Source organism: Cupressus sempervirens, chromosome 7, assembly GCF_028749045.1.
Source record: "Cupressus sempervirens isolate cs-2001-9-10 chromosome 7, ASM2874904v1, whole genome shotgun sequence".
NCBI lineage: Eukaryota > Viridiplantae > Streptophyta > Pinopsida > Cupressales > Cupressaceae > Cupressus > Cupressus sempervirens.
In genome coordinates, this window is record NC_143124.1 from 46,763,883 (window position 1) to 46,774,980 (window position 11,098).

Consider the following 11,098-nt stretch of genomic DNA (forward strand, 5'->3'; position numbering starts at 1 on the left):
TTGGGCTGACTTAAGAACGGCGCGCAAGGGGAAGAGTGGAATACGAGTAAATTGTCTATCTCCTACCATAGTTGCTGCAGATCTTCTACTGAAATGTTAGCGGTCACAATATTATAGTTCTGGATGGGGGTGTGACAGTCATACGAGAAGAAAATGCAGTGTTCGGAAAAGAGTGGGGGGTAATCTCCTAGACAAATTGTAAGCCTGTAGTATAGGTCCTACATGTGAAAAGAGAAAGAAATCACTTCTGACACAATATCGCAGGAAATTTCTCTATGGAGTTATTAGATGACTATATAAGTTTTCATTTAAGCTTAAAGGAATGTAGCTGTCTCTCACTAATTTACAATTGATTTCTACTTTTGTTAATGAGTAGGAGATAATTGATTATTTCCACTGTTGTTAGTGAGTAGAATATATTTTGTTTTACAGCAAGTCATATTTTTGCAAATCATTCCAGTAACATCCATTAGATCATCGGACTAAGAGGTCCCCAAAAGAGCACTCCATTAACTATTAAATTATTTTTATTCATTAAATTTTGTTCTAATCTTTCTTTTTTGAATTCTTTTTGTGTAGTGCTTAGTCTAAATGAATGATTAAAAGATCATTTTTCTATAAGAATCTATAATAATTTAATTGTGTATTCTTTAGTCAAATTGACTGACACAACCCATTTCTTATGAGATTAAATTAAATGTTCATTATATCTAAGTGATATTCACATTTAAATATTTATTTAAGAATTTCTAATTATGATTAGAACGGAAGTGCAAAATATTAAGAATCAAAAGGCCTCTGTTGCTTTTCGTCTGATATTTTTTATTGCTATTTTATCGCCCTTGGCTTGTACCTTCACTTTGATATAGTATTCCTCTGCCTCCCATGCATTTGTCATGGGTAGATAACTCTTAGCCATGAATTTGTTTGACATAATTTATGCAGGGAAATTTTCCAAGTTCTAGAAAGTGGGCAATCTCCTTGTATACAATGAAATGATATTTATTTGTACTCATCTTTCTAAGGATGCCATCTTATGATTGAAGTTTTAGGATCTATTTTTTTATGAAGTGGAAGGTTTCATGAAGTTCAAAAAAATGCTGTAAGATTAATTAGTCTCTCTCTAGAGTAGCAGCCCTTATTTTCAAGGCTGCAGATTTGTATACGGTTACAATGAATATGTAAAACGTTGTCTGTTTTTCTGTGATTGAGCTCGATTTAAAACGTAGATTGAAGGAAAACTTATCGAAAAAATTAATCTGTAAAAGTTGAAATTCCATTGCTCGCTATAAAACCAGCTATACGAAAGGTATTATTCAAGGTTAGTTTCTAGCAGCATACCATGTCTTGATCGAGAGAAGTTGCCGCTGCTTTGTGGAGAAGTTTTGTTTTTCCATAAACTTCCGTCGCTTTTGTAATGTTATCTGAAATTAAATTATAGTCTTTTGTGAGGAACATTTTAAACTAGGTTTGTTCCGAGTCTAAATGTTATATAAACGAATACTATTCAGTAGAAATTGGAAACACGAAGGCTGGTATGGATAATAGATTAAACCTATTCTCCTCAGCTAATTAATAAATATAATGTGGTTTTTTTAATAAATCAAATGAAAGTATATATTTATACAATGTATAAGATAAAGAATGTACAATTACATCATAGAACTGAAAGTTATATTATAGATATTTATCAAAATAGTTGTATTCATAAAGACATTGGTTCTGAAGTAAATAGAAATATATTGACATTCTTTTACATGTCAAATAAGTAATAAATTATATCTTTTATATTTATACTTCTTTATTTAGTTTGTAATGTAGTTTAATATCTATGTCTGTTATTAGACAAAGAGAAACAATGCTTTAAATCCTTCATATTAGCAAAATCTAGAATTATAAAATAACATTTTACATTTGCAAAGATAACAACCATTTTAATCTAATTTCTAATTTACAAATTTTTTATCTCTTCTACATAGATCATAGATTATGTTGTCTAAGAATGCAAGCAAAATTAATTTCCACACTTCCTCAATATCATCCATAAAACCATAATTTTTTACTAGTTGTTGTTACCCTTGCTTACAAATCCCTATTTCAATACATTAGTTGTTATTGACTTATCTCCTATTTTTACCATGCGGCCCTTTCCTTTATCATTGTTACAAAATTCCATTTTCCTTTTAGTGTTCTTTTATTTTTCTTATAGCATTTTTCCTCCTTATCTTAATGTCTACCAGATGACACACCTTCCTTTATTCTGGTTACACAACCCCTTTTCCTTTTATTTCATGTTCTTTTATTTTTGTTAGATCATTTCCTTTTAGCCCTATCATAATGCCTACCAAACCACTCATTCCTACATGATGCCACTCATTTTTCTTGCCGCTCAAATGCCTCTAACTAGATCTTAAGAAGATGCAATTTTTTTGGTTGCACTCTTTCAAAAAGTATGCAAATAAAAGAATGCAACCTTTTTTTATATTTGAAACAATTTGGGGGCTAAAAATTCTTTGGTAAAAGAATTGTATGTTCCTCGTGTAAATATTGACAATTGTGCCAATTTTTGGAAAGATTGTGACTGATCACTATTGATTTACAATATTTCCCTCATAAGATATAAGTTCTAATTTTTCAAATTATAAAAATATGTTTGAACTTGAATGATAGAGAAAAAGCTACTAATAGTGAATGCACCAAATGACATCAAAGCTTTCTTAGATTTACTTAAACTACTAATAAAGAAAATCAAGAGCTAAATTTGAAAATGATTAGTAGCACAATGTTGACTCAAGATACATGACCATTTGCACAATACCATGAAAATATTCGCTTCAAAGAGAATTGTTAAACTTTGTAGCTTTGGTTAGACAATATCTGTAACCAATATTAGAATGCATACATACATACATACATACATACATACATATAGATTCTATATTTCTTGATATTTATATCATAACTAATATCATATATTGTATCACCATGGAATCTTATATATATCTATCCTTGCTTTGAATTAATACTATTTTGAATGCTTTATATCAGGTAGTGATCTCACTATATTGGTCATTGATATCATTATCGACAATGAACATGTAATTGCTGATTATTACTTGTTAAATCTTATCAAGTATGATTATGAATGGTCATGTGTCCATTCAGAGACATGTCCATTCACTATCAACACTTTTCTTATGTATATATATATATATATATAATAAATCTGCCCAATGTTGCTAAGCATCAAAATCTATTAATGCAAGGCATATTTGAAGGAACATAAGCATCACAGTATAAAGAACATCTCTTTTATATTACTATCAATTAATACATAGCTTTTGAAGTAAATGAAATCAATTATCATTAGAGTGTGAAATTGAAAATAAAATTGTGCATTAGTAAGTATTATTCTGAAATCTATTACAAACTCTACATGGTAGTAGAGCAAGGTTGAGAAAAGATCTTATTAGTTTTAAGAGATCAAAATTTCACATTGAGTTGTAGTCTCTTACTATTCTTCAAAATGACAAACATGTTAAGATTCAAACACCATCTAACAAGTGCTAACAACTTCAAATCTTGGAAACTTCAAATAATGATGCTACTAAGAGAGAACAAATTACATTCTTTTATAAAAGAAGAATAGGACGAACTCAAAGATGATCCAAAGAAAACTCTATGGATTAAAAAGAATAAGAAAGCCATAAAAATGATAGAGGATGTTGTTCAAGATCATATATTACCTATTGTGGTAGAACACATAACATCATATTGCATGTTTAAAGCCCTTTAAAACACATTTATAGTAAATAAAACTAGTAGAAAACTTGCTCCTAATAGACAAATGAATGATATCAGCATGACTAAAGGAGAATCAATAAATCTCTTCTTCATGAGAATCGTTGAATTGAGAGATCAATTCCCTTTAGTAGATTATGAGATTGAATATCAAGAGTTATCCATACTAGCATTAGGAGACTGCCAAATCCTTGGGAGTCATTTGTACAAGGTATAAGTGCAAGATCTAAACTTCCAAAATTTGATCAATTAAGATATGATTGTCTTCAAGAAGAGTTAAGACTAATGACTAAAGGAAAATAAAAAAACTACAAATGAAGACATTCATGTTCTTAACACCAAATCTCATAAGAAGGGTAAGAAGAAGAACTCCAAAAGAAAGAGAAACTTTCATGGAAAAGGACCTTCAAAATAGATCAAAGACTTGTCTAAACTTCAATGATTTAGATGTGATCAATATGGACATTATGCACTAAATTGTCTCATTCAATCAAAACTTCAAGTATCATTTTCCATAACCGATAGATCAATCGAAGGTTAAGATCCAGAGAAGTATGCCTTCTACTTAACCTTGTCTAGTCAAATATCAACCAATTCCAACAATTGGATAGTTGACAATGGATCTTCATGACACATCACTTGATATCAAGATAATCTAGAAAGTATGCAAGAAGAAATAGATAAAGAAGTTATAATTGGGGATGCTTTTGCACATTTTGTAAAAGGAATAGGAACCTGCGCCATCAAATTAAAATCAAGAAAATCTATTCAACTTTCTGGAGTTCTATATGCGCTAGGTATTAAAAGAAACTTAATATTTGTATCCACACTTGAATATGATGGTTATAGAGTTACATTCGTAGAAGTTAAAGTACTAGCATGAGAAAATAATTGAACTATAAGGAAGGCACACACTATAAGAGTAAGAAAATAATTGCTATATAAGCTTTGCATTAAGACAAAACATGCAGTTATTCATGAGATCTAAGATTCAAATAAAATCTAGCATCAATGATTAAGTCATATAAACTTTTGTGCCCTAACATTTATGGGGAAGTATTTGAATCTCGCATCAAAGATTAGGTCATATCAACTTTTGTGCCCTAACCATTATGGGAAGTTGGTAACTAGAATGCCCAAATTAAGACAAATTCAAAATGAATCATGTAAAGGTTGTGCCTGGGAAAAAAAAATTAACTCTTCATAGTTTGAGAAAAACTAAAGATGTGTTAGAACTAGTATAGTTTGATCTATGTGGGCCCATGTCAACTCCATCCTTATGAGGTATTTTGTACTATGTGATAGATGTTGATGATTTTTTGAGAAAGACATGGATATACTTTCTTAAGTGCAAATAATTTGAAGATATTATTCAAAATTTAAAGCATTCAAAGCTATGACTAAAAACTCCTTAGGAAAGAAAATTAAAATTCTAAGAACAGATAATGGGAAAGAGTACACTTCTAAAATATTTAAAGAAATCTAAAAACCTCCTAGGATTAAGAGGGATTTTACAGTTCCATACAACCCACAATAGAATGAAGTTGCTAAAAGAAAAAATAGAACTATTGTAGATGCTACTAGAGCTATGATTTATGATCAAAACTTAAGCATATCATTTTTGGTTGAAGCATCTAATACAATAGTCTGTACTCAAAATGTCCTCACTCACATCTAGACAAAAAAAAACTGTTGAAGAATCCTTTTTAGGTATGAAACTTGACATTAGTCATTTGAAGATATTTGGATGTCTTGTGCATGTTAATGTACCTAAGGAGAAAAGGAAAAAATTAGAACCTATTGGAAGGAAAGGAATTCTTATTAGTTTTAGTGAAGTAGTAAAGGGTTACAAAATCTATATACTTGGATAAAAAAAACTAGAACTTAGCATAGATGTCATCTTTGAAGAAGACACTGCTTTCAAAAGAGCCAAAATTTTTGATGAACTAGATATGGATGATTCATCCCATTCCTTAGAAGAGGTTGCTACTTCTGAGATTCAAATGGAGTACCTTGAAGAGACTTCAAATGAAAATGAGATCCTTCCTGACATTCAAGAAAATAATTATGACAATAATTATAAAAGGCCACATTATGCAAGAAATATAACAAAGGAAGTAGATTAATTTGTACCACGTATAGAAACATTCAGAGAAAGTAAAATACATTGCAAAAATTAACTTACAATACCTTCATATGTGACATTCCAAATTCTAAACCTTCTAATACTTCTGAAGCTCTCAAGCATCAAGTTTGGAAAGATAAAGATAGAGGAATATGAGTCAATACTGAAGAATGATGCTTGAGACATAGTTCCTAGACTTAAAGGAAAATTTGTTGTTTCATGCAAATCACTCTTCAAAGTTAAGTATGTTGCAGACAGTAGCATTGAAAAATATAGAGCCCATTTTGTAGCTAGATGATTCTCTCAAAAGGAAGGAATAGACATTGAAGAAACTTTTGCATAGTCATGGCTATAATAGCTATTGTAGCTACTAAAGTTTCAAAAAATGATCAAATGGATGTGAAAACTACCTTTCTAAATGGAATTATTGAGGAAGAGGTATACATGGAGCAACCTGAAGGGTTTGTGACTCATGATGTTGCCTCTTATGTGTGTAAATTAAGAAGGGCTCTACATGGAATCAAATAGGCTGCTCGAGCCTGGTATCAAAGGATTGGGAAATATTCTCCAAGAATGATGATGATCCAAATCTTTATTTTAAAGTAACTAAAGGTGATATGTTGATTCTAATCATTTATGTTGATGACTTTCTAATTATAGAAGAAGACCACCTCATTAATTAGACTAAGAAGGAATTGACTTTTGAATTTGACATGAAGCACTTAGAAATTCTTCATTACTTCCTTGGATTGGAAGTTCATCAAAGGTCAAGAAACATCTTTTTGCATCAAAAAAGTATATACTCAATATTCTGAAAAGATTTAGAATGTGGAACAATTGACCTATGTCAACACCCATGGAAACCAATTTACACAAACTAAAGGAATTAACTATTGAATCTAGACTTATTGATCCCACTTTATACAAATGAATAATTGGACCTCTAATGTAATTTGTCATAACACAACTAGATATTTGCTATGTTGTGAATGTATTATGTGAGTTCATGTGTGAACCTCCAAAAGTATATCTTGTTTCTTTGAAACATATATTAAGATATCTTCAAGTAACTATTGGGTACAAACTTAAATATGAGAATGTCATCTTGGAGTTACATGGATATATTAATTATGATTGGGCCAAAAGTGTAAAAGATCATAAAAGCATACCAAGATGTTGTTTCAGTTTAGGATCAGCTATGATCTCATAGATTTCTAGGAAGTAATCTTCAATTCCTCAAAGTTCAATCGGGGTAGAATACATTGCAGTAGCAATGAGAGCAAGGGAAGTACTGTGGCTTCAAAAATTGCTTGTGGGTTTACTCAGTGAGCCTCTGAAACCATGGACAACAAACTATAAAATAAGACATGGTGATATAATCTCCTTTAAACCACAAATTTATGCCTAAATTGAATGAAGACAAGGTTATGATGGTAACATAGCTTCAAGTAGTTATGAAAGCTAGATTTTTAAGCTGGTAGAATAATTGTGAATGTCAAAGAGTGGTGGTAAAAGTTTTACTTCGTAAGGGTCATGGTTGTGGCATCTCAATAACTTAATGCATATTTTTAGATTTGCAAGATTATTGAGCACCATATAGACCCCGCAATGTGCATACATCATGTATCAACCAAACTACATGGTCAATAATCTAAAGGAAGAAGGACAAGGGAGATGGAGGGATGTAGAGTCCTATGTAGGATTTTGACTAAGCTAATCTAGGAGCATAATAGAATAGAAAATTCCACTATGTGCAATTTTATAGTACTACAAGAAGAAGCCCACCTCCTATTGCTCTCACAATAACAAATGTATGCATTTTTTTTAACACTCATTCTACTTATACAACAAACTCTTACCTGTTATGATATAGAAGTGGACATCTAATTATCAACAAAAATTACATTTGAGTGTTAGAATTTTAATAAATGAATTATAAATAATGAAAACATGTAATATTAATAAAATAGTAATACAAGTTTAATTCATCCATATGAAATGCTAATTATTCAAAGTAGCCTCATTTTTTAAATAATGATATTGTTCAACAATAATATTTAAAAATTATAATATTCAATGACCTAGACACATTTTTTATTTATGTATCAAATATTAAAATTCATTTACAATTTTCTATTGACCAATTTGTAGACAAAATGCACTAAGGACAAAACTAAGTCAAAGTTTTTTTTTTCTATAGTAATTTTTAAAAACAAATTGAAATTAAAATTAATCAACTGTACAATTCATATTAGTAAATAAGAATTTTAATCTAAATAAAATCATTGAAGAATAACCTAAAATCAAAATAATGCTATTTATTAATGGTCTCTTAATGGACCGTCTTCTATAAGGAATAAGGAACAATTTACTGAAAATAGGTGATAGCAAAGAAGCAGACGTGCTCGGACAATAAACTGCGCTGCTATAATGAGTACAAAAATTATTGCATTTTGTTTTATATTTCATACACTATCCTCTTGTGGGGTATTATATATTCCATCTTATTTAAATGCTGCAGAGAATTAATAGCTAACAACAAAATTTGTCAAAAGCTGAAAGCAGACAGATTGCGATGTGATGTGAAGATTCATAATGGGTCGTAGTATTTGAATCCGTGAAGTGTCAGAATACAAATCAAGCTTACTTCCAGAGAAAAAAAAAATGTGGAAATTGGGCGTACCATAAATTTCCATTCTGTTCTCTTATAACAAATATTAAAAGTTTCAACATTTATTCAAGGCTATTCGAGACTATTATTGTTGCCTTGGAGTTTATGTTTGAAGAAAGTAGGCTTTATTGTTGTCGTATTCATAAAGTGGACTGCACGCTAGTGAAGGATCCAAAAACATAAAGGTTCAGAGCGTACACATTTTCAACATTTTGAACTTACTGTGAAATGAGAGACCTCTAGTTCTCTCCCTTCCACTTAAACATGGAAATGATATGTGCCTTTAATTTCTGACTATTTTACTGTTTACTTTAATAAATAATACAAAACATTTTATCAGTGGCTTTTTAATTTATAATAAAGTGATAACTGCGTAATGTGTAAGGCTAGTAAAGCTCCTAAAGTAAGCTATAAGAGTACACAAATTCGATTTAAATGGTATTTTTAAAATTTACTAAATAATGTGTAACATTCAGACATTTTCTAGCAGTAAAGTTCATAAAGTACGGATTGTAAGGTTTGTTTGGTAGATTAAAAGTGTTAAATAGTTAAATTAAACTTTTCCCTCATAGTATATGATGTTTAGGGTGACCCATAAAGTAAGGTATGATGTTTAGACCATGAGACTGATTTTGAAGGGGAAAAAAGAAATTCAATCTCCACAGTTGGCTATAAAGCCGGTTCTTCGAAAGCAGTCAATTAAGGTATTTTCCATTTCTATAACATGTCTATGAGAGGGGTTGCAGCCGCTCTTTGGAGAAGGTTACGTTTTTCATTGATTTTTCCTCACTCTTGCAGTGTTTTCTTGTTATTTTCTGGATGTCTCAAATATAGTAACAACTTTATATGCTGATTTTACACTCGTAAATAGTTCTCTCTGTCAATGAATGCAAAAGTTTTCATGCATCATAAGCTTATTAAAACAGACACTGATAACTCTAATAAAGAAGTTCTTGAAAGCATATCTTATATGACAAATTTATCTGTTAAATGCAGACTGCCAGGCAAGGCTGCAATAATCACGGGCGGATCAAGGGGCATCGGTGAGGCCACTGTTCGGTTATTCGCAAATCATGGAGCCAAGGTCATAATTGCAGATATTTCAGACAATGATGGCATGAAAGTGGCGGAATCCCTTTCTCCATGGGTAAAATATGTCCACTGCGATGTGAGCAAAGAGGAAGATGTAAGGGCAGCAGTAGATTTGGCAGTGAAAAAATACGGAAAGCTTGACATAATGTACAATAATGCAGGTGTCGCCGACTTCCAAAAACTGAGCGTAGCAGAGTATGATATATCTGATTTCGAGCGAGTGATGAATATCAATGTAAAAGGAGTAATGCATGGCATTAAACACGCAGCCCGGGTTATGATTCCGAACAGAAAAGGCAGCATTATCTCAACATCTAGTGTTGCAGGTATTTTGGGAGGAGCTACACCCTACTTCTACACTGCCTCCAAACATGCTGTTATTGGGCTGACTAAGAATGGTGCGGGGGAATTAGGAAAAAGTGGTATACGAGTGAATTGTATTTCTCCAGCTGCAATTGCTACAGAGCTGGTAATGAATATGATGGGAGTGGCCCGCTTAGGAGAGGCAAAGGCCAAGCTAGAGGCAGCGCTTCAGGTACAAGCTCCATTAATGGAGGCCAGTCTTCAAGCAGTGGATGTTGCAGAGGCTGCTCTTTATTTGGCCAGTGAGGACTCTAGATATGTTAGCGGTCACAATTTGGTTGTGGATGGGGGAATCAGTGTTGTATTAGATGAAGCTGCAGTGTTTGGAAAGTGGTGATAGGGAACCTATTAGAAAAAATCTAAGCCCACATAGCAAGAAGTCCACAAATTACTTTTGACATATTACTACGGAGCACAGATAGGTTAAGTCAATTTGTTGTTTAAACCTGGAAGAAAAATAGGTGTATTTGTATAATATTTTTTCGATTAAGTAAAATTAATCTGAGATAGAAAATGTACATGCTGCGTAATATTATTCTTAAATTAAATTATGATCATGGCATTAGGAAAGTAGAAATTACTTGATTTAAATCTGAACACTCTCGTTCTATATCTCTTTAAGTTTATTCTGTTTTATATGTATGAGATAACAGTGGTATTGAAGATTCCTTATTGTGACGATCTAAAAAACTCTTAAACTTATTGATACTGATAGTGATTGAAACAAACTAAAAATTTTGACAATAATTTTTAATATCCTATCTTTTTAATTATTTTGTAATATCCTATCTTTTTTATTTTTGTGGACCAGTGTGGTAATATTGTATAATGAAATTCATTGAATTTCAAATGTTAAAATTTAAAAGGGACATTTTTATTATTGATTAAAATTTGAATCATTTAGAGTTTTAACTTAAATTAAATGTTTGTTTTTAAAGACAATTGAAGTTGATTTCAAATTGGTTTTGAGATATGAGTGTCTATACAATTAAGTCATTTACAAGTTAGAAATTAGTTCATACCAAACACTCAATGCATGCCGAGCA

The 11,098-nt window shown here is 31.1% G+C and overlaps 1 protein-coding gene across 1 annotated transcript; it reads left to right on the top strand.

Moving 5' to 3' along the window:
* The first annotated feature begins 9,321 nt into the window (after positions 1-9,321).
* On the top strand, positions 9,322-10,389 carry LOC149545391 (borneol dehydrogenase, mitochondrial-like). Its single transcript, XM_089793999.1, has 2 exons — positions 9,322-9,359; positions 9,594-10,389. Exons 1-2 carry the CDS (start codon positions 9,322-9,324, stop codon positions 10,387-10,389), a joined length of 834 nt encoding a protein of 277 aa, XP_089650125.1.
* Positions 10,390-11,098: the final 709 nt, after the last annotated feature.